Source organism: Galeopterus variegatus, unplaced genomic scaffold, assembly GCF_000696425.1.
Source record: "Galeopterus variegatus unplaced genomic scaffold, G_variegatus-3.0.2 Scaffold1346, whole genome shotgun sequence".
Taxonomy (NCBI): domain Eukaryota; kingdom Metazoa; phylum Chordata; class Mammalia; order Dermoptera; family Cynocephalidae; genus Galeopterus; species Galeopterus variegatus.
This window is the reverse complement of record NW_007727457.1, coordinates 269,069-296,513: the sequence shown is the minus strand read 5'-3', so window position 1 is coordinate 296,513 and position 27,445 is coordinate 269,069. Positions and strand designations below refer to the sequence as shown.

The 27,445-nt window shown below is 44.1% G+C and overlaps 2 protein-coding genes and 1 long non-coding RNA gene across 8 annotated transcripts in view; 1 reads left to right on the top strand and 2 right to left on the bottom strand.

Moving 5' to 3' along the window:
* The window catches only part of RIC8B (RIC8 guanine nucleotide exchange factor B), a 99,603-nt gene extending 97,619 nt beyond the window's left edge, over positions 1-1,984 (bottom strand). For 3 of the 5 annotated variants that reach the window (XR_550756.1, XR_550757.1, XM_008576414.1), the window contains exon 1: positions 1,779-1,940. Coding sequence is in view for 3 of the 5 variants with exons in the window: in XM_008576414.1 (XP_008574636.1) it covers positions 1,779-1,862 (84 nt within the window). In the remaining 2 variants the exon portion in view is untranslated. Of the gene's footprint in view, positions 1-1,778 lie in introns of all 5 variants that reach the window. The other 2 variants (XM_008576413.1, XM_008576415.1) reach the window with 1 other exon arrangement.
* The window catches only part of LOC103593443, a 35,768-nt gene continuing 10,081 nt past the window's right edge, over positions 1,759-27,445 (top strand). The window contains exons 1-2 of one of the 2 annotated variants that reach the window (XR_550758.1): positions 2,539-2,638; positions 6,351-6,439. This is a non-coding gene — a long non-coding RNA (uncharacterized LOC103593443). Of the gene's footprint in view, positions 1,919-2,538; positions 2,639-6,350; positions 6,440-27,445 lie in introns of those variants that run through there. The other variant, XR_550759.1, reaches the window with a different exon arrangement.
* Positions 12,971-27,445, bottom strand: part of RFX4 (regulatory factor X, 4 (influences HLA class II expression)) — a 162,713-nt gene continuing 148,238 nt past the window's right edge. Inside the window, exons 17-18 of the mRNA XM_008576416.1 lie at positions 22,973-23,111; positions 12,971-14,578 (exon numbers count right to left, since the gene is read on the bottom strand). Coding sequence (XP_008574638.1) covers positions 14,306-14,578; positions 22,973-23,111 — 412 coding nt within the window. The 3' untranslated portion in view covers positions 12,971-14,305. The remainder of the gene's footprint in view (positions 14,579-22,972; positions 23,112-27,445) is intronic.

The following is a 27,445-nucleotide window of genomic DNA, read 5'->3' as shown; positions in this document are numbered from 1 at the left end:
AATCTGGAGTCTAATTAGTTTAGCCATGAGGGGAAGGAGAAATGTTGATGGAGGTGATAAGATCCAGTTGGAGATTTTTCCTCCTCCCTCCCCTATAGAAGAAATTTCTTATTGCTGGTTATCTGTATAGCAAGTGTTAAATAAATTCAACACAATGGCCAAGTTCTCTGTTGTATTTCTTTCATTTGAAAATCAGATTGTAGCTGCCTCATATCTTTTTTGGAACTTAATAAATCAAGTTAAATGAATATCATCTCCACAATATGTCCACCTATTCATTAAATTAATTTCTCCTAAATTAGGCAGATATGCTCAAGAGTAAAGCATACCAAAAAAAGTGAAGGAGCTAAGATATGAATAGAATAGAACCCATGCATCCCCCCAAAGAAAGCAGCATAGTACTGTAGAAAGTCCAACTTGGAGTTGGATGACCTAGATTCAAATCTCAGGTCCATCTCTCAGTGGCTGTGTGACTACATTATCATCCCCAATTTTACCATTTATGAAATGGGGAATACTACCACTCTCCTTACAGGGTTGTTGGGAAGATTAGATGGGAATGAAGCCTCATAAATAAGGACTGTGTCTTACTTTTGCATCTTTTCCACCCAGAATAGAAATGACATATTGGCAGCTCAATAAGACAAAGTGTATTAAGGCGCAGTGGTGGACACAGAGCAAACACAGAAAGGGAGATTATGAACGGAGGCAAATGAAAGGAAGAAAGATGTTAACATCTAGGGTGTGACTTAGTGTTGGGTGTGTTTTCACAAAAGGGAGTAGTCATTCCTATAAAGTAGTCTTCTAAACCAAAGAATAAAAAAGGTGTGGTATGCTACCTTTTGAAGTGAGCATGTAAAATTCCTGGAAGGAAAAGTAATGAAAAGCTAACGGTTCTTGGAGAGATTCAGAGAAGTGAATGGAATTTATTAACAAGATACCATTTTACTGCAGAGTTGTAAAGTGAAAAGAACAATGAATGGATAGTTTGAAGACCTAGGTTGGAAATATTGGCTCCAAGTATGACCTTGGGCAAGTTACTTAACCGACCAAGAGTATCAATTGCAAAACACAGATAATACCTCACAGGATTGCTGTCAAGATTAAGTGAGATAACGGATAGGAAAGCTGTTAATACGATACAAATAATAGGTATTACTAGGAGTTAGATTCTCCACCCACTTACAACATAATATGTCCATGACCTTGGGCGTGATTTCAGTTCTTTGCACCTCAGTTTCCTCATCTATAAAATGGGGAGGATGATACCATCTACCCTATAAACACTCTGAGGATCAAATGAGATCATATATGAGACATCGACACCCTAAAAACTGTACAGTGCTATAGGTATAGAAAGAACTGCCCTCGTTGCTGTTTTAGGCATGTCAAGGGCCGTGTTTATGCAGAGAAGCAAGTATTTTTATGCTATACAGGTGAGAGAGCCCTGCATGCACTTATGCATCCAAGAGTGGGGTATAGGGCACAGACGCACAACTACGAATTCCGGGGGTGTGACTTGCACGCTTTGGAGGACCGAAGGACAGGCTGCTGGGCCAGGAATCAGAGGAGTGGGCGCTAGGGTGGGGGCAGGGGGGATGCAGGATGCACGGATGGGAAAGGCTGGGGGCACAAACACGCATGCCCAAGCCGGAAACGTTTTCGGGGGAGAGCAATGCGCATCCCCGGAATGAAGGGGGTGGGGAGGGATGCGATGTGCAAGCCCGGAGGGCGGCCCGGGGGTGCGATACCGCACGCCAGGGGCCAGGGCTCTTTACCTTGTCACTGTAATCCCTCAGGACCCGCTCGATAGCACCCGCTTCGCCGGCCCGGACGATGTAGAGGGCGCGCTCCTCATCCATGGCCGCAGGTGCGGGGGAGCCGCGGCCGCTCTGCGCGCCCCAGCCGCTGCCTCCAGGTAAACGCCTCGCGCCCCCGCTCTCTCGCTCCTTCCCAGCTTCCTTCCTTCCCTTCTTCCCTCCCTCCCTCCTGCCTCCAACCCGCCAGCCTCCGCCCGGGCTGGCCCGACGTCACCGCCCCTCAACTTTCACCCCGCGACGTCACCGCTCCCCAGCGCCGGCGCCTCGCGGCCGCCCCCGACAAGGCCCCAGGACTCGGTCGAGGTCTGGCGAGCGGCCTGAGGCGGCGTAAGGCCCGGGGCCCTGCTTGCTCTCCTGCTTCTCCCTCTCTCTCTGAGAAGAGTCCAGTCTCTCGAGGGGGCTTTCACAGACAGAACTGTTCTTCTCTCCTGACCCTTCTCTATGAATCATTCTTAGCGGACAAGAACGACCCAGCTCCTCCCCGCCCATCTGAGCCAGCAGCCTAGTGGACTACAATTCCCTGCACGCACTGGAGCCATCCCATCCTTCCATCTCACTTATTGGAGTGCCGAATGGCATGCCGGGATTAGTAGTCATCCCGTGGGAAAGACTTCCCGCCAAGGGCATGCTGGGTACTGTGGTCCTGCGAGGGCCGGAAACGGGAGTCCGGTGGCCGCCTGAGGCCAGAGGCGGACAGACCGTTAGGGGGAGGGTTAAGCCTTGTCTCTGCCTCCGTTTTCTTCTTCGCGCGGCTAACTGTCCTGCTCCAGGCTTGGCTGGTTGGACTGGGCGACCGTCGCAGAAACTGCCACCCCTTGGTGGGAACTGTCAAGCACCTCTTTCTCGTTTAGCGGTTTCGGTATTTGAAAGTCCTTCCTCCGTCGTTTGCGGTCATGTTATGTATTCAGCTACAGAAATGTGGGAAATTGAAGGCAGTTATCTGGATAAAAGGGGACTGGGCGACTTTTTGCCCTGACAACAGTCGCTGCTAGGTATCTCGTGCCGACGGAGTTCCAGACGCTGTTGGGTGGTTTCCATGTAGTCTGATTCTCACAACACAGATTTTTGTGCAACCGAAAGGACCCTGAATAGGTTAAGTAATTTGTCTTAAGTCACCTAGACAGTAAGTGGGGAAGTCGAGATTTGAATCCAGGTCCTTTCCCGAGGGCGGCTGCTGTACTATGATGGGTGACACGGTAGTGGTGGTGGTGACCATGAGAGGGCTCTCTTATGTACTTCACCTGTGTTAGCGCAATGGTTTTCTCACAAATTTATTCAACAAATATTTGAGAACCTGTTCTGTGCCAGGCATTGTTCAATGCAGTGTTGATACAGTGGGCCCCAAATAAAGTCATTGCCTTCGCGAAGCTTCCATTTTATGAGGGGAGATGCTATTTATTCTCGTTTTAAATTGAGGATGAGGCCGGCCCGTGGCTCACTCGGTAGAGTGCAGTGCTGATAAATTGAGGAAACTGAGTCTTGGGGAGGTTAATAGATTAATCTACCAAGATTGCAGATTTCGGAAACTTAATTTGAACTCAGAACCTGTGTTCTTTCAGGTCTCCCAAGCTTTTGGGTAGAGTGGATGAGTTCTCCAAGTAATTTCCCATGTTCCACTTCAGGCAACCTTTACCAGTAATCACCTTGGATGCCTCCCCTGCCATCCTCTCCCTCTTGGGCTGTGCTGAAGAGGAACTAGAGGGGGCAAGATTTTATTCATCTAATAAGGGAGTTTCTTCTATGTTGTGCTAGATGTTGTGCTGGACACTGGGAATTTGGAGATAAACATAGAACCTGAGTGCATGGAACTTTTGGTCTTTATGTGGATTCTACTTCTCATGTAGCAAACATTTATTGAGTGTATTTGTTGAGCAGGGCATTGGGGTAGGTGCTGTAACAAATTAAGTCAGAAAGATTTTAATCTGTCTCTCGAAAAAGCACACTTCTTAGAAATGTCATGGAATAGTTAGCTACATTCCTAAGGTAATAGTAATATCTTACAATTGCTTTTAACAGTTTACAAAACATTTTAATATACATTATCTCAATGGATCATTGGGGAGGATATTGTTCCCACTTTATAGACAGGAAAATAGGTCAAATGAGTTAAGTAATGTGAACTGGGACTCAAACAGAGCTGTTAACACAACAAAGTATTTGGGTGCCTACTCTGCCCAGTACTGTATTAAGTGCTTTTGGAGTAACCATATATTTATTTTTGGAGTGAGGGCCTCCTGAAGAGGCTATTAACAAAGTATCTCAGCAGAGATGTTTCTTTCAGAGGGTCTTACACATGTCTTTGAAATGTCTGTTTGCCAGAAATAGGCTATGTTTTTAGGCTCCAATCCTGTACTTCCAAAAAGATTTTAAAAATGTGAAACCACATGAATTAATGGCTTGGGAAATTGTACCTTAGTAATTTTAATTAAGCATTAATATTCTGATTTTCTAAATGAAAAGGATCTTTGACTCTAATTCAAGTCATCTTTTGACCACTGACGAGACTCTGGTCCCAGAAAAATTAAGTGGCTTGTCCAAAGTCAATATTTAAAAGCAGACTCTGGGACTAGAGCCTAGACTAGCTAAATCCTGGGTCACTACATCACTTTACCTCCCTGAATATTAGTTATGTGATACTTTCAGTGACAAAAGACTCTAGTCCAGTGCTAACTTAAATTCCTGTTGATTCTTGGGTAGAATGGTACCAAGGAATTAGGATTTAGAGCCTGGGTATTCAAAGCAGCAAATATTTATTCACAAGTTATTTCCCTGAGAGATAGTAATATAACAATTCTATACATATATATGGATATTGCTTTACTATTCTCAAAATATCTCCACATAGATGATCTGATTGAATCCTTATAATATCTGAAAAATGCAAGGTCAGTAGGACAGGCACTATCTTCTTTTTTACAGAGAAAGGAGAAGTTCAGGGTGATGATTACCTTGCTCATAAGCAAATAAGTCTGCTAATAAGTGGTATAGTTAAGGGCTAGAAGTGCTCTAGGCTCTGATAACATAAAATGTTACGGACTTTCAGGTTTGGGCCAATGACAAAGCCTGCAAACAGATACCAGTCATTTATTTTGGACTTCGATATATCCTGCTGTGGCATTTCCTCTTGCCATGACAATGGGCTAGTTGGAATGTGCCAAAATGAAGGTCTTTAAGGAGTACCTGGTGCTAACAGCTTTTAAAATCCAACTTTTTGGGCCGAGCCCGTGGCGCACTTGGGAGAGTGTGGTGCTGGGAGCGCAGTAGCGCTCCCGCCGCGGGTTAGGATCCTATATAAGAATGGCCGGTGCGCTCACTGGCTGAGCGTGGTGTGGGCGACACCACACCAAAGGTTGTGATCCCCTTACCGGTCACAAAAAAGACAAAAAAAAAAAAAAAAAAATCCAACTTTTTCACATGTAGTACCTTTTATACATTTTCTTTATAATTTTATATAACTTTATAATTTTATAAGCAGAAATTTAGAAACTAAACAGCTCAGTCTGTTCGATGCAGCTCTAGAATTGGAGTTCAGAGAATTCCATTAGTTAAGGATATGACTAGTCACTCAGCAACCACCACCTCACTGTGAGGCCACTCATTCAACCTCTCATTTAAACCACATTAAACTCATTTAAACCACAGTGTCCTGAGCTGTAAAACAAAGGGACTGATCCAGATGTTATTTTAGTTCTCTCTCAGTTCTAAGACTTGTTATAAGAACAATGACGAAACCACATTTTAATATGCTCATTCTTTAGAAAAACCTATTAATGAGTGGGGTTGTGAAAATATGTGCAAGGGCCGGCCCGGTGGCGCACTGCTACAGTGCGCCACTTCTGAGCGCGGCGGCGCTCCCACCGAGGGTTCGGATCCCACATACAGACCGGCCGCTCACTGGCTGAGCGAGGTGCAGTTGCAACACCGAGGGTTGCGATCCCGTGCCGGTCCCAGTCCGGTACGGGTGCAACACCGAGGGTTGCGATCCGTTGCCGGTCACGAAAAAAGACAAAAAGGAAAAAAAAAAAAAGAAAATATGTGCAAATCAAATATCAAAATGACATGTGTAAATCACTGCTTGGGCATACTTGCAAAGGGTCTGATTCAGTTGATCTGTGGTGAGGCCTGGGAACTGGTAGTTTTAAAAGCTTCCCTGTTGATTTGAATGAGCAGCCAGGATTGAGACTCACTGGACCAATATTTTGATAGATTATCAACCACTGAATTAGTTTTTTATAGACTACCAAACTCATGTGCATATAACTCATTAGTTAGTCTTTCAGAATCAGAATAACCTGGCAAGATGAAAGTTACTTATATTTCATTTTCTACCAAGAATGAAGTGTCCCTTTTATAGCAAATTTATTTAACATAGTTTGTTCCTTTAACAAATATTTAGTGCTCATTGTAGGACAGCTGTCATAAGACACCATAAAAAATAAAAACAAGTAGAAGTAATTGGTCCAGTCTTTTGGGCATATAAGAAACAACCAAAGAGTAAAATGAATTTTTTTTTTTTTTTTTTACTGATAGTAAGGAACAAATTGAACATAGCACTGCAAATCAAAGCAAGATAAACATTAATATGAAGGGGAGTGATCAGAGAAGCCTTCTCGGAAGAGGTGAGCTGTGAATACAGAATGGTGGAGAGATCTTAGAGGGCTACCAGATAGGGGGAAATGCTGTGAAAAAAGGTCAGGAGGCCACAATTAAAAAAAATGCTTACTGAAAAATTATACCAACTTGATTGAACTTGAAAGCCAGCAATGGAGATTTCTTAGAGGTCAATGTAATCAGTGGGATAAGGAAAAGTTAAATCTGAGAGATGTTTCATAATCAATGATGACTCTATAACTAGCCAATCCAACTTCAGCTTATAGCGTGTTACATTCCTGAAAACATTACTTTACAATGCCATAAGACATAAAATTAGGGGGGTCTGTTGCCAGCCGGCTTCAAATCCTTATGGACATTATTTTATCTCTGGATCTCATTTATAAAATTAAGTTGGACTAACTAGATGTCTTCAAAGTTTTTTTTTTAACTTTAAAAAATTTATGATTACTTTCAGCACCTTTATGAGGTTCCTCAGTAATATTCCCAGCAGTCTAATTGCTAAAACTTAGAGTCCATGCCTTCAGTCCTTGGCAGATGTACTTATAGTTGCTTAATATTGATTGACTGTCCACAATGGAGCTCTCAAATTAAGCACATGAAATGTGCTCTGCCTTTTAGGAGTTTTTATTTATCCAAGAGCTGGAATGTGGGTCAGAACTATTTGCATCTTGCTGACTTGGAATCCCGTCCAAACCTCTTGGGAAAACCCAGCACTTTGGGTGGCAATGCTGTAATGTGGTAAAAGAACCTGGACTGGAAATTGGAAAGCCTGGTTTTTAGTCCGGACTCCCTTTGTGAATATCAGAAACGGATCCTTTCATTAAATTCCTTGAAACCGGGGATAAGTCACTTGCCCTTTCTGAGCATTGGTTTTCTGAACTGTAATGAGTATAATCATAGCTACTTTGCAGGATGTTGTAAGGGTTAAAAGAGATGGCTGTCAAAGCGGCCAGTGTGGCAGACCTGGCATAGAGTAGCCACTCAAATGATAGCTCAACTGGAATGAAAAATGCAACCTCCCTCACAAGGATGTTGTGCAGATTCAGGGCTAAAGGTCATGTTCCTATGGATGCAGAAATGCATGAGTTTTGTTATTGCTGCTGTTGCTGCTGCTGCAGCTGCTGCTGTTTTTAACAACAGAAAAGGAATTCCAACTGACTCCTTTGGTCTTTATGCCTTGAAGTTAACATCTTTAACACTAACGTACTGTAAGATAGTTTTGAGATAGTGATTGATGCATGTGCGCACGCGCGCATGTGTGCGCGCTGCGTGTTGTGTGCACACAGTCTAAAACGCTCTTTCAGTACACCCTCTCCATATCAATGCCTTTGCAATTAAGTTTATTGGGAATAACATGTCAGAGGAAATACTCGCAACCCTTCTTCCCACCACCTCCTTTTGCAGTAAAGCATTAATTTACTTACCAACATTTGATTAAACTCTTAAGGTTCAACCCTGGGAGGAGGTGGCAGTGGACAAAAGATTATTGTCATTCATCATCAACACATTTTAGTCTTCCCCTCCAGTAGCCTATGAAGGATTAGCATTTCCCTGAAAGGAGGAGGACAGAATAAATTGCATCTACCGCCAAAGAACTGCCAGCTCCTTTCAGCTGGGGGCACATACCGGGAGCTTTTCCCATATTAGTCAGCTTTATCTCAACTTTTGGGCAGTGCTTACATCTGAATTTTCATGGGTTTCAGGGTCAGTCAAAACAGAATTGTAGGGTTGTTGAGGTCAGAGGCCACCTCTGTCAAAGGGTAGTGACCTTAACAGCAAGAGGGAGCCAGTCCTCCCCTTACTTCCCCCTCTCCCCCCAATGACTTCATTCTAGTGAATGCTTGGCTCATTGCACCTCCCCTGCAGAGCTATTTTTCGAACTGGTAATAAAAATCCTCCTGTGAACTGGTATTTTTTTTAAGCATTATTATTGATTTTCTTTTGTTCCTGTTTCTCTATAGAATGACCAAATCTTGGTCCCTGATAATGTATTGGTTTGTGCTACCTTGGGAAATGATAGAAAGCTAGTCTGCTGTTAACTTACAGTGAGTGAGTGGAATGCCACGCCCCGTGTGTAGGGGAAGATTTGGTGCCCAGCTTAGAAACTGCCTTCATTTAGTGAGCACAAAAATTTCCCAGAATTTCTGAAACTTTCTTCAACCCCAGTAGGTTCTGTTACCACGGTCAGGGTTGATTTAAAAACTGCAAAACTGCTTAGAAGAGGGGAATGGGGGTGGTGTGAGATGGGAATAAAAGTAGGAAGGAGGAAGAAGAGAGTGTGCTTTAGAAAAAAGGATAGGGACGGACCCTGGGGTAGTCTTCAAATACCAACTCTGCTGCTTAAATTGCGCCTTCGGCAAGGCACTAAACTGCTCAGAGCCTCCGTTTCTTCCCTTGTAAACAGAAGTGATTATACCACTGACAGTGCAGGGAGGTTGTGAGAAGTGGAGAAGATGCATCTCATCTCCCTCTATCCACACAGTGGACCCCAATCAATGGGAGCCTTCATGGATTAAGGTGGATCTGTGTCAGAAATGTGCCATACTCGGTGTGAGGTGGGGAAAGAGTGTTGCAGAGTCCTCCTTTAAGGTCTTTCTTTCTGCCTGGACTGCATTTCAGTTCTTAAGAAGACATTTTGCAGTTTATTATTTCTGAGAGCTGTAGCATGGGCCAGGGCATTCTGGATACCATCCCTCATCGGGGCACAGTTTGTCAGTTCTCTTTTAAACTTCTCTCGGAGGCTTTTCTATTAGGAGACTATTATAAATACCAAGTATTAGCACTGCAGCTCTTTCTGAGGCTGATTGTCTCGCCCCTGCTGTCATGGTCAGACCTCATTATTTTTCATAATAGATCTTAAACAACTGGTTTTAGCTCTTGAGGCATTTATGATGAGAAAGGGAGGCATAAAACTGGGGAGTCCTATTTCTCCCGCCCACCATCTCTCTTCACCCACACGCCTTTCCTAGCAACAGCTCTTTCTTTGACTCTGGTAGCCCACATCTTCCGTCCCACCTACACTAGCAGGAGCAAAATATGGGGGTGAGAGGGTTGGGGGGAGTTGAGGTGCAGGAGGAGGAATGCAGGAAGAGCTTCAGGGAGGAGGCTGATAAAGCACAAAAAGTTCTGACCTCCTTGGAAGAGGAAGCCCCAAGGACTATGTCCAAGCTGGCTTAGCTTGGGTGACTGCCAAGGAACTGAAGCAGAGAAGTTCCAGGTTAGAAGGGCAGGCAGCAAAGTGGTAGTGAGGTGCAGTGGCTGAAGGGCAAACAAAACAGCACAGTTACAGAAAGGATTGTCAGCTAAGGGAAAACTGCAAACAGTGTAGATTAGCATGGAGTGCTGCTACTTGCACAGGGCACCATCCTCCACTGTGGACAGACTGGAACCCTGTTAAAAAAAAAAAAAAGAACCTGGGCACATGTTTAAGCAATAGTAGGTCCCTGAGTCTTAGAACTTCGAGATGGGAGGGGTCGTGTTTCTCAACCTTGACTGTGTGTTCAAATTACCTGGGGGGCTTAAAAAACTACTGATGTCTGGGTCACGTTTCAGGTCAATTATTCATTGTGAGTGGGATTTACACATCAGTATTTTTAAATAGTTGATCAGGTAATTCTAAGGGGCAGCCAGGGTTGAGAAGCACCGAAGTCCAGTCACACAGAAGGAATGCCCTTCTGCCACATCTCTAGTGGAAGGAGGATTTGACCTCAGTTCTATCTCACTGTAAAGCCAATAAGTATGTTCCTCTTTTTTGTTGTTTTTTAAGCTTATGATGATGACAATTTCCATATTTGAGGCTTTGGAAAACCTACAGCAACTCCTCCACATGCCCCTTCCCTGGTAATAAAGGAGGTACTTATACTATCCCCTTTCCCAGGACTTAATTTTTTAAAAATCTTGCAAGTCTGCTTTTAAAAGGTTGGAACAAATAGCCTGTTTGTTTTTGCTCTCTTTTCTTCTGCACATTCACTTAAGACATTTTTTTTTCCTTCTGACCAGTAAGGGTTTCGCAACTGTTGGCACGGTGTGGTCCGCACCAATGCACAGCCAGTGAGCGCACCGGCCATCCCTATATAGGATCTGAACCTGCAGCCTCGGCCAGCGCCGCACTCTCCCGAGTGAGCCACGGGGCTGGCCCGCACTTCAGACATTTTGATTGACCACTTTAAAACAAACATTAAGGCCAATTCTGAACGGAAGAAAAAATTGCAAAAGACTACTATCCAGAGTCGTGGAAGGGAGGGCGGGGTTGGCCAGGAGGAAGGGGTGGAGCTTAGCTTAGTAGTGGTGATGCAGGTATAGGGGCTAAGCTCCTGGGCATGAGCCTCAGTCTGTGTTTTGGCACCAGCTGGTGGAGCTGCCTCCCTGAGTCACTGCCCAGCTGTCAGTCCAGTCCGTTCTTTGTTTTCCCTAAGCTGTCCGCCTCACCCAGATCTGCCAGCCCTGGTCCATCAGCACACAGACTATAATTTGGAATGTCATAGTCATATAACACGCCTGCTTGAGGTCCAGAGTGAGGAGGTGACCCGTCCAAGGTCACATGGTGGTGAAGCCATGGCTCTTTCCACAATTTTATTCTCTCACCTCATTTAGGTTGGGCTTACTCAATGGCAAATGTTTTTGTTTGGTCTGCACCTGAGTTTCAGTCTCAGAGGGGCCACAAATTCCCTTTCTATCCAGACCTGAGGTATACTAGAGGTCTGACAAAGGACACAGCAGGATAGATGCCGAGGACGCCACAGGCCTGCAACGTGGGTGAGCCATCCTGGCTGCTGTTCATGACTTCAGTCAGTTTCAAGCTGGCAGAGGCCTTTTCAGAAAAAGTTCTAAGAGGGGTAGTGTCCCTTTATTGCCAGGACTCCTCTGTTTTTCCACTGACAAGTGACTGGCCCCACTCCCAGCTGCCAACCTTGCCCAATCCCATTTTGGTGACTGGCTAGGAAGCTTCAGAGGGTGAGAAGGTGCATTGAGTCATGTGCTCACAGCAGCTGTCACCTTTTCCTAATCATATCCTTCCCAATTCTGAACGTGAAGGTTTTAGAACAATTGGGACTATAGGTAGTACTCTCAGCTACCAAGAAATGGGCACCTTTTGCTCTGGAGAGAATGCCCTCCTCTAAAACTGCTTTTTCCACGGTGCCGATGACTCTCAGGTCTTGGTTGTGCTGTGAGAAGGAGGTATATGTTCTCTTCCTCACAGAGTTCCTAGAGTGACCCTCTGTATTCTCTGGGCTACAGGCCCTTGTTTACTGTGACTATTTTTTGCCTGAAGATTTGTGCAGTTAATAAGCTTATGGCTATTACTTGTAAATGGATGTTGTTTATTATGTGCTGCTGCTACCTGGCTAAAGAATTTGGCAATTACTTGGTTTTTTGTGCTTGGTAAATCAAGTCAGAATTATGAGGGTACTTCAAAAAGTTCATGGAAAAATAGAGTTAAAAGATAATACAAATCTTTCCATGAACGTTTGAAGACCCCTCATACTACACTCTTTCATTTATGGAGCACTAGCTTTGGATAATAAGAAAGTGACAGATCTGGTCACTCTCAGGTTTATTTTTTGTAGTGACTAAATCTGAAATTTCTTTCTTCCTCTCCCTTGCTTTTCTCATATAAAGCCAACGAATGGATCATGGACAAAAGATCAAACTAATTTACCATCAGAGAGTGAAATCCAACATCTGCTTTCATTTTGAAGAACAACATAGCATCTATGTATAATATACAAATAATTTTAATCTTTTATAGCTGAAAAATCATTTTCAGGTATAAATATGTTATGTAATATCAAGTAAGAGCTTGACTTTAAAAATAAATCTTTCAAAATGCAAATTGAGTTGTCAAATTCTCATGTCTTTTAGTTAATATAGTCACTACTGCCATTTCTGGAAATCTGTGGCTCTGAATCTCTCATAGATCCTAGACTCAACATCTGGGCAAAACATAATCATTTCACTTTTATGTCCTACTCCTCTCACCCCAAGATCAAAATACAGTGCTGGAGAAGAATTTGTTAATACTTACTAAGTATTCAGTAATGTGACTGTTATGTTCCAAAAGTTGATTAGCATTTAAAACATTGTTCTTGAAATATCTTTACACCCGATGATCATTAAAGCATAATGAACTAAGTACCAGAGGACCACTTAATGACGCTGGTATTAAAGAATAAGATTCCCTGTAAGAACTGAAAGGCTCCTGCCTTTTGCTGACACTAGCCATTGTACAAACTTAGGACAAACCCCTGTATGAGGAAAAACTGGTCCTCTATAAGCCTCAGTCAGGCTGTAGGTACTGTACTTACTTAATCATTATTCAAGGACAGGATGTTTGGCTTATCCAAATTTTAATGATTATCATATGACAGGATGATGGGGAACTGGATAAGCACAGCCATATAAGACCATGTAGCTTTGTTCTTCCTACTTACACCCTAAGCATCCAGAATGCTATTTATATTACACACATGTGTGCACACACACACACACACACACAGAGGTCATATTAAATGCAAAATGAAAAGGAAGAAAGCAGGTCACTTCAATACTTTTTATTTGAGTGTGAAACCATTCACATCTTGAGCAACTGTACAGATAAAACTATTTCCATTTTAGCTGTAGACATGATTATCACACTGAGTGGTGCGATTGAAGATTTTATTTACAGAACAATTGCTAAAACATCCGATGTCATATTTCCATTTATTTCTTACCCATAGGGTAATAGGTCCACCATAATTGCTTGGTGCATTTTATAATACAGAAAGAAAACCTATGTTAATCTCTAACAAACCTCACAAATTGCTACAAATATGACAGAAAAACACCTATGAAAAAATTTTCCAAAAGTACAATACATTTTTATTTCCACACATACACAGTATAGTATAGGCTCAAAGGCACAGCTTTGAATGTTTTTTTTTTTTTTTTTTTCTATCAAAGTGTCGGAAAGTATTATAGTCTTAGCAAGGAACCATGAAAGTCATTTGCACACTTGGTGCTTGGTAAGTTAAAGTTTGGTGCATACAGTTTCACAAAGTTAACACAGCAGAGCTGAGTATGATACTCAGTGTCATAAATCCACATTCTCAAAGAACTTAAAACCCCCCTCTCCAGCCTTTTGCTGACACTAGCCATTGTGCAAACTTAGGACAAATCCTAGTATGTAGAAGAACCAGTCCCCTACGAACCTCAATCAACTTAAGGCAATACAGAACAGGCCTCTTCCTTCCCTCCAGAGAGTGCTTACATTCCAAGACAATGCAGGTACTGGTGACAGTTATGAGTATAACAGGGAATCTACAGTTTTCAGACACCTCCATTTAAGTCCTGGTGCTCCAGGAAGCAATGAGGCCACCACCAGGAAGAAAGGATGTGTAGAATATGTCTGAGGGCTGCTTACTGTACAGTAAGATGACAGATGGAAAGGTGAATGCTCTTGGTAAATTATGTGCCCATCCAAGAACACAAACCATATTTGATCTCCAGAATCCATCTTTCAAGACTAAAGAACTTTTGTCAACAGGAAAATAAGTATCTTATTGGGAGTGGTTGCTAAAACAAAGCAAAGTCATGGAACAGAGGGAAAAGGCACAGATTGGCCTGTCCGAGATAGTGCTCTATAGAAACAGTCAAGTCTGGCTTTGCTACAAAAACCCAATCCCACTGACTTTTAGTAAATCCTGTTTCTGAACTAAAGTTTATTCATCCCACATTGAATCCCATCTTCACGTTCTTTAGGAAAATGGACGCCTAGGAACAGCCCATGAGTTACGATGTATAGAGATAAAGTCTTCTGGGGGTTGTTGGGTTTATTATTATTATTATTATTAATTAATATTATTATTAAATATGGATTCCTATGGTAGCAGTCACTTAGCCCATCCTGTGGAGGCCTCTCCGTTGATGTAAGCAAAACCAGGAAAGTGTTGCATGTGCTCATACTCAGAATTCCTGCGCGTGGTCAGGGGTGTGTACATGTCACTAGAGTTTCCATACCTCGTGGAATGCACAGATGGGCTTGTGTAGCACGTGTTGGCTGTGGGCACCTCTGGCCATCGGGGAGTAACTGGGGTAGGATGCAGTCTGGGAGTACTGCTCATCAAGCAAGGTTCCATCCGGGAAGTGGGGCTATTAAAAGGGTACTTGTTGAGGGGAAAGAAATTTCATAAAGTTAAAATTAGCTTGAAGTTGCATTTACACAATATCAGTCATGTTCACAGTTTAAGTTAAATTTCCTAAGATGCTATTAACGAGAGTTGACGGAAAGGAATCAACAAACTTCTGCAAAATTGAACCTTGGTCTAGGGAAGTAATCAACAGGAGCAATGCAAAGGATTTCATAGCCAGGGCTGGGCTGGTGTTCATTTTTTCAGGAATACTGGCTTTGTGCTCTTAATCTGGAATATCTTGTGAAGTCAAACCCAAAAGGAAGAATTGCTCCATTAGGAATACAGGAGTGTGTGTGTGTGTGGGTGTTTGATGTGTGTGTTAGTAACAGCATGTTCAGATAAATATGGATGTATGGATGGATGATTGTGAGTTTTATCATTAGTTATGGAGATGTGATCAGTCCCACTCCATTAAAGCCAAGAGAACAGTACTGCCAAGTAAAATACAATGACATTATTAAAAATAGCGTTTTACAGTTGAATTCAATTATGAACTGCAGCCTTAAAAGCAGGCTTTTGAAGAGGAAGCAAGTCAATAGCTTCAAAGGTTATTATTAGTGCCTATCATTTGGAGAACATCTTTCTTTTTGGTTCACACTCACTGGAGTCTTGGAGGATGCCCGAGTAGGAAATGGTAAATTACTGGGCTTAGTGTGAGTGTGAAGGAAGGAGTCAAGAGAAGTCAATGAGAGGGGAAGGGAGGGGAACTTTTGGGCAGGTCAGAAGAACAGGTGTTAGTAGCTACAAAAAGGAGGGGAAGCAGTTCTAGAAAGGATTAGGAGTAAGAGAAGTGCCTCTGAAGTGCTTCTTTTACATTCTTTTCTGTTACCGAGACAGCTATGCAAATAAGTCCCTTTTAGTCTGATCATAGAAGAGGAAGGGGAGGAGCTATGGGCTCCCTTTGAGAGCTCTCAGTTTGCAGGCCAGTCAGCACAAAGATTTCCTTGCTGTGCTGAGGGCCACCCCAGCAAGGACAGGAGCCAATCAACGAGGATGGCAAGGGCAGCGAGCAGGAGAGAGAGTGTGTGTGAATGTATGAATTCTTCTGCTCCCCATCTGTCTTCCCTGACAGTTGGAGAGTGGAGCCCCAAGGGATTAGGTGGGAGGCTGCCTCCTGTGAGGGAGACAGACAGGCTGTAGCCTAGACAGCAGGAGAAGGAGTTATAACAACAGTGGCTGAGCCCTATAGTCTAGGTGGCCAAAGGGAAGCGCTTTGCCTCTTTGAGTGGGAGCCCAAGGGGAGCAGAGGAAGGCTCTTAGGCCTGAAGCATGCAAAGAGAGCCAGCTATTCAGAGATTAGAAAGAGGGAGCCAAATTCTAGTAGTGAGGGGTTTTCCCCCTACATAGGACAGCATGCCTTACATAGCAAAGTACAGCCACTTCACAGTCAAAAGAACAGCTAGGAAAGAGGGAGAATGGCGTAGGTGGTGTCTGGGAACTCAAGGGAGAAGGCACCAACGGCTGTTGCCAAGGAGACTATGGACTGCATGCCAAGGCTTTCATAATCCCATATCAGATCAGAAGCACTGCCGCATCCCCATGGGCTATGCATTATGGGAGCCTACTGCTGTTTGTGTGGCAGTGATGGTGGCCCCTCAGGCCTGCAGTGGGATTCTAGCCCAGGACCTGCTCTAAATCCCTGCCCAACAAAATGAGATCCCAGATATATTAAACAGTCAACATTAAGAAATACTACCAAATTGTCCTGAATTTTTCAAGAGGTTGGTTCCCCCTCCTGATGTTCTTGCAAGTGAGCTCCTGGGTGCATGTCACCTCACCTCACGGTGCTCTCCCTGGCACAGAGGCCTCCCAGAAGGTCCTGTGGCTTGCCAGGCTTATTCCCAAGCTCAGGGAACTTCTTCCTACCTGCTGTCTCTGCCTAGAACCCTTGTCTAGCACGCCTACCTGCAGCTCCTGGCATGCTTGCCTTTTTATCATCCTTCAGGTCTCAGCTCCAATATTGCCCCCTCAGACTTTTCTGGACATCCTATCTCAAGAAGCTAAACACTCCACCCTCCGTCTCTCAGGTCAGGACCTCACCATCCTGCTTGGGAGCAGTCTTTTTCCACTGGCGTAAGTCTTTGTCATGCTTGATACCATATTCCCAACACCTGGTATGGTGCCTGACACATAGCAGGTGCTAAATAATATTTGGTGAAAGAACATTGGGATATTACCACTAGATAGAACCTTAGGGATCATGTAACCCAACCCCGTGTTGAACAGATGAGAAAACTAGGACCCACAAGGTGAAGTGTCCTGCCCTAGGTCACACAGAAGGCTAGCGGAAGAGTTGGCATAAAAACCTAGTCATGGGGTAAGTTTTCCTCACATCAATCTGACTGATGCAAACTAACCTGCCTCTACCGAGTTACACAGGAGGAGAGCTCTCCTTTTTGACAGCAAGCTGTTAAATTTTAATCTCTGCCACTCTTCCTTCATTAAGCTGCCTCCTCCTGTACAGAGCACAGGGTCTTAGAATTCTGACCTGGCTTCAGCTTGCTGCTTCTGACAGAGTCCTCACCGCCTTGGCTTGTGTAGGTAAAATGTCACAGCATGGACTTGGAACTCCTTCCCACAGAACCCAAGAGAGTGTGGCTTTTGTGCCTAGTCAAGGACCCTCAATGCAGCTGTGCCCAGAGGTTGTGTCATAGACTCAAAAAAAGTAATTGCTTGGAAATGAGACTGGCTCAAAATATCTACAATGTGACAATAAAATCCTGTTACCACAGAATCCAGCATGGAAAATTCTGTCCTGTTAGGTCAGCTAATTGCAAATGAGTCAGTGACTCGTTTTCCCCGCAGTGAAGAGACCATTGAAAGACGAGACGGCGGCAGTGCCTGCTGCCTTGGCCTGATGATTAACATGACCAATGAAGCTTCTATTTAGTCTAGTGGGAGTGGCAGAGGCTGGCCTGTGGCACCGGCCTCACCTTTCACACTTCACATCCGGTTTCATGCAGGCTCCTTAAACATGCGGCGCACAAACCCTGGGGTCCAGAGATCTCTGCCCAGAATAAAGGCGCTTTTTGTTGAGGACCCATAACAGGAAGTTACCATTCTGTGGGTCAAATCATACACTGTTGCTACTGATTTGAAAATGGAGATAAGTTACCAGTCAGCACCCCTTGAGAGGGGTGTGTGAGGGGTGCGTGCGTGTGCGTGTGTGTAGTCAAAGGTTCCATCAGATGGCTATGGCATAAGTCCTTCTCAGTTGTGATTGACTCTTGGCCTCTTTGGAACCATAGTAGGAAGTTCTATTTTGAGAAACAACTCCCCAAACCAAGGGCTGACTTTCCTACACATGGAGATGGAAGAATGAGCCCTTTATCCCTAACCCTTGCCAAATGGGCTGCTACTTGAGCAAGGGGTGAAAGGTGGCCCAGTCAGGAGGACAAACTGTTTTCCTATGAAAGGCGGCTCTCACTGCACCAAAGAACTGCCAGTGGGTCTGCCCCCAGGCAGGCTTCCTCTTAGACTCTTCTGGAAGAGGGTGTAGCTCCCAAAAAATCCTTATCAGACAGTTCACATCTGCTGAGCTTTTAGGGTCAGAATTAATTGAGTTAATACATGTGAAACACTTAGAACTCCCATGCAGTAGGCTTTCAAAAGATGTTCTCAGAATCATAGGATCATGGTCTATTAGTGGTAGGAAGAGCTTTAGTGACTGACCGTCTGATCCCACCTCTTGTTTAACAGATGAGGGGATTGAGGTCAAGAGAAGGGAAATGACCTGCTTGAGGTCACACAGCAACTCAGTACCTCAGTGAGGATCGATCCATTCACTCATTCATTCATTTCATTGACAAGTATTTAGTGAGCACCCGCTAAGGGCCAAGCTCTGTATTGAGCCCTGGGAATATAATGATGAGAGAAAAAGACTTGGTCCTTGCCTTCACAGAGCTAGTATAGTGAGGGAGACAGATATTAATTATATAATCACACAAAATATAATAATATCATAACTGTGGTGTTACAAATAATAATAATAATATGTGAAAATAGTGTTAACTGTGAGCCAGAACCTGTTCTAACCTGTATTAACTCACTTGACCCTCACAACAACTCTATGAAATAAATATAATTATCCCCATTTTTCAGATGAGGAAATTGAGGCATAGAGCTAATCAGAGGTAGAGCTGGGATTTGAACCCAGGGAGCCTGGCTCTATAGTCAGAGATCTTATAACATTATGGTTGACTGATTTTTCTTCTCTTGGCCCAAAGTGGAGTACCTTAAGCAAACTTTGTAGCACCCACTGGTCCTGGGCTGGTGTGGGCCAGGCTGCTGGAGATTCTGTGAGATGTGGTGATTGGTGGGCAAAGCTAGGTTTTGGGCATTCACATGAGAAATAAGGAACAGCTTTCTAGTCCACTCAACATATACTACTAGCCATACAACTTCTGATTGATCAAATGGCTTTTGAGCTCAAGGGCCCCAGTTCACATTCATGGCTGTTGACAGAGTAAAGGTTCCATGAATGTGTACTGAAAGGCTCAGATATATTTGGTACTGTGTATTTGGTGTGGATTGTTCTCTTTTTGGTCAGGTATGCAAGTGGGGAATCTGGGAGGGGGCAGCTGACACCATCCCTTAATCACTTACTTTGATGTGTACCAGTGCAGCATAGTTGCAAAAGGGGTGATTTTCTGAAGTAATTCAAACCTTACCCTGTGAAACCTCATTCATCTAGACTCACTAATTCAGAAATTATGAGAATTCAAACAGGCCTGGGAGGTTTACCTTTGTATTACCCAGGCAGGAAGCATGTGTTGTGCAAATAGGTAGTATAAACAAGGGCACACACATTTCTATTTCAAAAAACCAATGACTTTAAGTGATTTTGAGCATATAAATGCTGGGATGCATGTGATTACTGTACTTCACAGATGTCTCAGTTCTTTAAGGCAAACCTAGCAGGCATTTATTTGCAGAAATTAGTTTCAGTTACTGTTGTGCTGGTGACCAATTGCATTTTTAAAAGAATGTTATATAATTGTAATTTTTCTTCAATTCAGACTGACCTTTTCCCAGTGAGTCTGATATAGTGAAGTGTGATACTCAGGATTGGAACAGCTTGACCTCTACACTGGAAAGCTAAAGCTAATTAGCTCTGCAGTGATTTCCCCCTGTATGCTCAATCTAAAACCAAAGAACCAGTAAAGGAAAGAAATAAGATATCTTGGGTGGGTGCTGCTTCTCTTTTGTAACTTGAAAAGTACTGAGAACAGTAGCAGTAACCTCCTGAATTTTCCTTCCACCCTCTGAAACACGGCAGTATTCAGTGCCACTGGCTTGAGGTTGGGGCTGAGAGCTGGAGAATTTGCATTTGAGTCTGCTTTGTCACTTACTGGATGTGTGGCCTGGGGCACATTACTTTCTGAGGCTATCTCGTCATCTTTAAAAACTGGAGAAACGTGCCTCTTTCCTGAAGTGGTTATGGGAATTAAATGAGTCTGTATATTTTGAAAGTGCCTAGGACAGTGCTTGCTACATGAATGTCAAAACAAAGGATACTTTGTCTTTAGACAGTACCTTCCCCAGGAGAGGTGCATTTTGAACACTGACCTTACCTATCAACCTGGGTAGAGATGTGATAGAATTAATTTCTCCTCATCCCAATTTATGAATAGAGACAAGGCATAAACCATAAAGTGTAGTGTGTGTGTGTGTGTGTGTGTGTGTGTGCGTGTGCGTGTGTGTGTGTGTGTGTGTGTTGAGGGAAGGAGGTGTCCAAGACCTTCATCTAAGAGCCACAGGGTATGGCGGTGGAGAGGCTGGCCAAGGACTCTGTGACCTCACACACCTAGTTGGGGTCTGGATTCAAAGGGCTACTCCATTGGCTTTCATTTAGTCCTTGGGCCCTTCTATTAAGAACATCTATTAAATGATAGTGTTCCAGTTGGGGACTGTTGTGGCTTCCAGAGTGGATGCTACAGACCTATCTTTGATCACCAGGGACTTGCGTGGACCTTGAGGAGGCCTTGGTTTCTTTTTAAGGCAGTGTCTTCAAAAATACCACCCCCAGAAAACCAGCTCCTGAAATTTCACTAGAGGGGATGAGGAAGTGAAGAAAAAGGGAAGATAATTCAGGGAGCTGTGGCTTGGTGATGTTGTCTCCCACTGGAGCATAAGCTCTCCCAAAGCAAGTGTGCTTCTGTCTCCTTCTCCACTATATTGCTGGAGGGTAGGGAAGTGCTTGCACATAGCAGGCACCCAGCAGCCACTTGAGGAATGAATGAATGAATGAATGAGTTGCTTAGAGTGTGAGTGTGATCCAGGCTATGGCGGCTGTTCTGAGTCATCCAGCAGATCACACTGAGGAGCAGACTGCTCCCCAGAGAAGTAGTACCTAAGGAACTTGCATCTCTGTGTGATGTAGTTGGAGACCTATAATGAATGCCCCAGGGCATGATTTAGTGGAATCAACTTCTTGGCTTGTCTGGGGATTAAACCAGCGCTCCCCTTGGTACTGCAGATGAAAATCAAAACAGACACCTGTTTGCCCAGAGTGCCCGTGTATTGTGGATACATTCTCCTTGGTGCCCTCCCTCGGAGGCAAGTCTGTGTGCTGACAGCTGATGTAATTGCAGCCTCCACCCCAGCTTCCATCCTAACATCTCTTTCCTAGACCCCTGCAAGTGCTTTGGAGCAGAGTCCCTGCCTATGCCAGTCCGCCTTTCTAGTTCATCCTATGGGGCCCCTGAGAGCTCTCTTTCTTAAGCATAACTCTGATCTTGCCACTTGCTGGCTCAAAAACCAGCCGTGGCTTCCTGCACTTGCAGAATAGGCACCTGCTGGCTGCCTGCTATGGGGCGCACTTGGCACCCCACATTATGGTTTATGCTAACACCACCTCCGTGTACTTATCTGCTCACTAAATACTTACTGAATGCCTACATGTGAGAGGCGGCACAGGGTGGTGCTTAAGAACCTGGATGGGGTCACACTGCCTGGGTTCAAGTCCTCAGGCAAGCTACTCTGAGTCACACTTCCTCTTCTGCAAGGGTTATCCAGAGGACATGGAAAATGCTTAGTGCAGAGCCTGGCACACAGCAAGTGTTCAGGAAAAGTTAGCTGCACTTTTTGATAGGTGCTGTGTCCTGTGACCTGGGGATACTAGACATAATGTTTGCCTTCAAGGAGCTTGGAGTCTCCTACAGGAGTCAGACAGGAAAGTCAGTGATAACAGGTATGAGAAGTGCTACTGATAGAGGAAACTCTTGAGGAAAGAAGGGGGTACTATCAGGAAATGCCCCAAGGACAGAGAGATGCTTGTCCTGAATGACAAGCAGAAGAGGCTGGAGAGGAGACTCCCAGCCAGAGAGATCAATATCTGCAAAGACATGGGTGAACTCAGCACATACAGGTCAATTGCATGTGGGCTGGCCTGGCTGGGGCAAAGTATGTGCATTAGTGTCGGTGGGTAGGCCAGAAAGGTAATGAGTTTGGAGGGACGTGCTAAGTAACTGAACTTGACCTTGAAAGTGATGATGTGCCAAAGAGGGAAAGTGTTGTAGTCAGTTGGTTTTTTTCCAAAAGATTGCACTGTTTCCCCAGCTGCTGTGTAGGGGATAGACCAGAGATGGGACAAGTTTTAGAGACCACCAGGAAGGCTTCTGTCATCATCTGTTAGAAATGATAAAGGTCAGAGCTGAGGACCGCAGACGTGCAGAGACATTTGGGATGTAGAATTGAATGTAACTGGTGACTGGCAGTGTTTAGGGCCAACGCATAGGAAAATGTCTAGTACAAGTAGAATGCCCAACACCAACATTACAGGTGCAGACACAATTTTCATTTGCCACAGGCCACAGAGGGCCGATTTGGTTTGTTATTGAGGAGCCCCAGGAGACGTGTCATCCGGGAGTGATCTGGAAAAGGGTCCATTTCAGGAGGATTCTTCTGGCTAAGATTGCATGTGTGGGCTGGATAAAAAGGAAGAGACACAGGCGACCAAGAGACCAATTAGAATGAGGCTGGGTGGATGCTACTCCTGATAGGACTCCGAGAGGGTCTGCATCAGGAGGATGGTGATGGAAGAGGAGACCAAAGTCCCAGTGTGAGAGTGGCCACCCGAAAAAGGGCAACAGACATGTGGCTGATTGGATCCTGGCATTAGAGAAGTTGAAGAGAGGACAGAACTAAAGAGAACTGTTTAGCAACAGGTATATGACAGAAAGTGGAGCATGATCACTGGGCCAGCCATTGGAGGGTGGGAGTGACGTGATGAAAACACCGTCCCCTCCTGGGGCACACAGAATGAACATGCAGTATATAGAAGGTGCTTACTAATTGTGTTAGATTGACCAGACATGGCACCAACCATACCAAGGCCTGGGCAAGCAGGCAGGACCACTAACTCACCTGTGCAGAGCTCCTGTGGTACGGGGAGTAGTGGAGTGGCCCAGAGATAGCTGTGTCATGAGGAAGGGCCGGGTACTGGCCCTGCATTGGATGAGGATGCTGGTTGCCATAGCTTCCATAGTTATAGCTGCCTGTGTACCTAAAACGCACCAAGCACATTGAACAGTGTGAGTAATAGCAGGGAGAACGTGAGTATTAGCAGGGAGAACACAGCAGTTTCACACCTCAACCTCATCTGTTCTTTTCTGTTCTTGTTCTTTGTTTCTTCCTTTCCCCCCCCCTCCACTCTTTTTTTTTTTTTTTTTTTTTGATTCTTACTATCTCCACTCTGTGGCCTTGTTGTGGTAGTTTAAAACCCCAGGTTGATTGTCCTTCTCCCTCAGCACACCCCAGCACCCCTCCCTTACCCCAGCAAGTGCTCAGGGAAGAAAATCTAGCCCTGAGCAAAACATAATTAATGATGGAAAACCTCTACTCCTGTTGTTTTTAAAGGTCCCATAATATATCCTGAAGTCAAATAGGAAAAAAAAAAAAAAGAAAGAAATTGCTTTGGGATTTATGGGTTTTTTTGTATTACTCAGACCTCTGCTTCCCTATCATGGGGAAGGGTATTTCTCTAAGCTCTCACCTGGGGGAAAACACCATGGTGTGGTCAACCAGGCATCAAAGAGCCGGGTTCTAAGCCAGGCTTCACCACTTTCTAGCTATGTAGCTTTGGGCTACTTATAACCCTGTTTCTCACATCTGTAAAAATGCTGCATGTGGTTATTCTGAGGATCATATGTGTGAGGACACTCTATAAAACAAAGTCCTATGTAAGCATAGGCTACTATTATCACCATTCTTCTTAGTAACATTTTTACAGCAAAGATGCTGACCTGTGATGTGTCTACTCTTCCGTTCCTGAAGGATCAGAAAGCTCTCAGAAATAGTTTTTTCAGAAGTTATTCTAAATATGTGGAAACATACTCTAAAAAGTCCCCTGAGGAAATAATAGCTGCCCTGTTGGCTGCTCAGGGGCGCCTGAACCTATGGAAAAGTACACCAACATCCAGGCCTGTGCCCCCCATCAGGGTCACTGCCTTGCTGCATTATGCTGTGCCACCTGTGTGGAAGGGACCCGAGAGGTCCTCCCCCTCCTGCTCCCATGTCCCCCACAGCTGGTCTGTTGGAATCTGGCCTGTGAGCAGCTGCAGGTGAGGCCTGCTGCACCACATGGTAGCCTCTCTTTTTAACGTCAAGAATGTTTTCCAGATCACTGCTCATTAGATATTGTAAGGTTGTAGTGTCTTTTGTAGCGTCTTTTGATAAAGATAATGCATAATGGCAAAAAGCTACTGTGATTCAGGTAATGTTATCGAATGGATTTGTAGTTTATTCATCATAGCAACATTACTCCACAGATTTGAAAAAAATATGGGCAAAATAAATGGTTGATTTATTTAGTGGACAAAACGCTGCTGGAAACCACAGGGATGTCCTGAACCCCATGAATAAATGGCCTTCCAAGGACCTCCAGCCCGCAGATGGGGAAGCCCTCCTCCACATGGAATCATAAAAGATCAGACCTACTATGAAGCTTTGTGAGGCTACAAAGTGTACAGAGCCACCCAGGGAAACTGCTGAAAGGGTTTTCAGCTGAAGCTTTCAAAGAGTAAAGAGGGAAGAACACAGATTTTGGAGTCAGATGGTTGCTCAGTCTGGGCCCCACCTTTTACCAGCCATGTGACCTTGGGGAACTGAAGTTAATCAACCAAGTCTCAATTTCCTCATCTGTAAAATGGGGTCACTAACACCTACCTACTTACCTCACCTGGCTGTTGTAGGGACTCCATGAGGCAGCTGTCCACAGTATGGTGCTGAGCACACTGTGAGGACTCAGCAAAGGGTAACAACCTTCCTGTCCTTTAAGAAAACAGCTGCCAAATAAAAAACCCCTTTTTAAATAAAATTTAAAAGTAAGGCAGCATCCCAGGAAGGTCACCTACCCATGTTCCTCTCTGTGGGGATAAACTGGTATCCTGTGTGTGACGGAGGAAGATGGCACATGAGTGCTTCTCATACAGGGCAGCTGTTGGGAGTTTTCAGCTGGGGATCCAGCAGCTGTCGTCACCGTGTATGTTAGAGACCATGTGTATGACTGCATCGCTCCTGCAGAGACAAATTAAGATGCATTGGTCACCAACACAGTTCTTTCTTGGAACATTTTAGGGCTTCTCATTGCTCTTAAGCTGAAGGCCAAATCTTTACAAGGCATGTGTCTCTGGCTCTGTTGACCTTACCAGAAGCATCCCCCATCCCCTGCCTTAGTTCTGTCTAGTCCAGCCATGGTATCTTTCTTTCATTTTATCCAGAGTACTATGATTCCCAGTACCATGGGGCCTTTGCACCTGCTGTTTCTGCTGCCTAGGATCCTCACTTGTCCCTCATTCTACATAACTCAATCCAGAGATGCTGTCTCCTAACCCCAGACTTGGTCAGCTCCCACGCTGCACTGTGGGCCTTCATGGCGCCTACTGCAATTTGTAGTCCTGCTCCATTAGTGAATGTAATTTGATTAATGCCTGTCCCCTCACCACAATGTAAGCTCCATGAGGATAGGAGCTTGTCTGTTTTGCTCACTGTTAGATCCCCAGTGCTTAGCACAGAGCCTGGTGGCCAAAGGACTCTCAATAAAAATTTTAAAAGGAAGGAAAGGGAAAGGAAAGATGAAAGGAAAAAAGGAAAAGAAAGGAGGGAGGGACGGAGAACAAAGGAAAGCTTGGGGCAATGTGGCCCAGATAGGCACTACAAATTAACTTTTCAACACTAAACACAGCAGGTGTTAAGGGTCCAACAGATTGCTTTAAGCAAAAATAGGTACTCATACTGGTCAACTACCAAAAATAAAAACGACAAAAAATAGGTAGATTATTGGGCTCTGGCTGTCAACGTCTTTCTGAAGAGTATTAGACAGTGATCTGGACAGTGACCTACTCCATACATATTATTAATTCCATTTTTTTACTTTTTAATTGAATACCTTGAAATTGCTAGGGAGTGGGGGGAAAACTGGCAAAATTAAAAGCCCTCAGATGCTTAGAATTTTATGAGATAGAATTTTTTAAAAAAGTGATAATTTAAGAAATTGCTAATAGCCATACACTCATCGGCAAACTTAATTTCTGATAAATTTTAAAATATGTTAACATAGTGGAAATAAACTTATTTTAGAAGGCTTTTAGCACATGGAAAACTAAAGAATTGGTTAAGGGAAGCCATTTTTAAGGTGAAGAAAAAGAGAAAACTTGTTCCTCCAATTCTATATTTTCTGCAGCAGACCATTTCTACAATTCCTCTGGGAAGAGAAAGGAAAAGGGTTTGGGTTTAAAATTTTAGTTCATTATATTCCAAGGACTTTGCAAATCACACAGAAGAGTAGCTGCATTGACATAGAGTAGCAGGAGGAAGCAGAGTTGGTGGATCAGCCAGTTATGTGACAGAGACTCAATAAGGAACACCTTTGAAGGAATGTGGAAATGGAACCCTATTTTAAATGTATCAGTTTGTTACTAAGAGAACGAACCCTGTGTTGCCCTGTGCTAAGTGCTTTACAAATACACTTTAGAGAAACATCATCCCAAGTTCACAGATGAGGAAACTAAGGGTAAAATCCAAAAGAATTTAAGGGAGCATAAAGGAATACAGAAGTCAAGAAGATAATATGAAAATGAGAGCAAAAGAAAAACAAAATTGGAGGCAAAAAATGCAATAAGGAATGAGGTGAAACATGCCTACCCTAAATGTCCAAATTCTTCCTATATATGGGCCTTAAACTTGGCTCTCAGTTTTCCAGGAGCCAATGCTAAAAGGAAAACCTGACAGTTAAGAACCAACCATAATATAGTGAACAAACTGCTCAGGAATATACTGTCCTTGGAATTCAGCTCAAACAGGAGTTCCTTTCAGACGCCCTCATAAATAGGCAATTGCGAACAGTTCAACAGTGTCCTCAGAGAAACCTTTACAGTGGACTCTGTCTTGATTCTCAGGATTGTTCCTTATGTCAATTCTAACTGCAGGCTAGTGGCATCACAGAAAAGTCCAGTTGCAGGGAAACTTAGAATGTTAAATAGCTTGCCCAAGGTCCCAGAGGGAGTGCGTGGCCCAGTGGGGCTCTGAACCCACGTCTCCTACCCACTTTCTTCCTTCTACTGGAATGTCTGTCTGCTCTGGGTCCTGCTTCTGCCGTGTACTGGCTATGAGATCTTGGGCTATGTACTGGCTGTTGAGTACTGGCTATGGGATCTTAAACTTTAGGGGCCTTTGTTTCATCACCTATAAAACAGAGATAATAATATCTATCTCACAGGACTGTTGTGAGGAGTAACTGAGATAACATAATTCAAAAAGCCTGACACATGCTAGCCTTTAAATGACATTCAAACACTCTTCATTAGAAATCCAAGTATTCTTAAGTGAGTCTTTCTTACA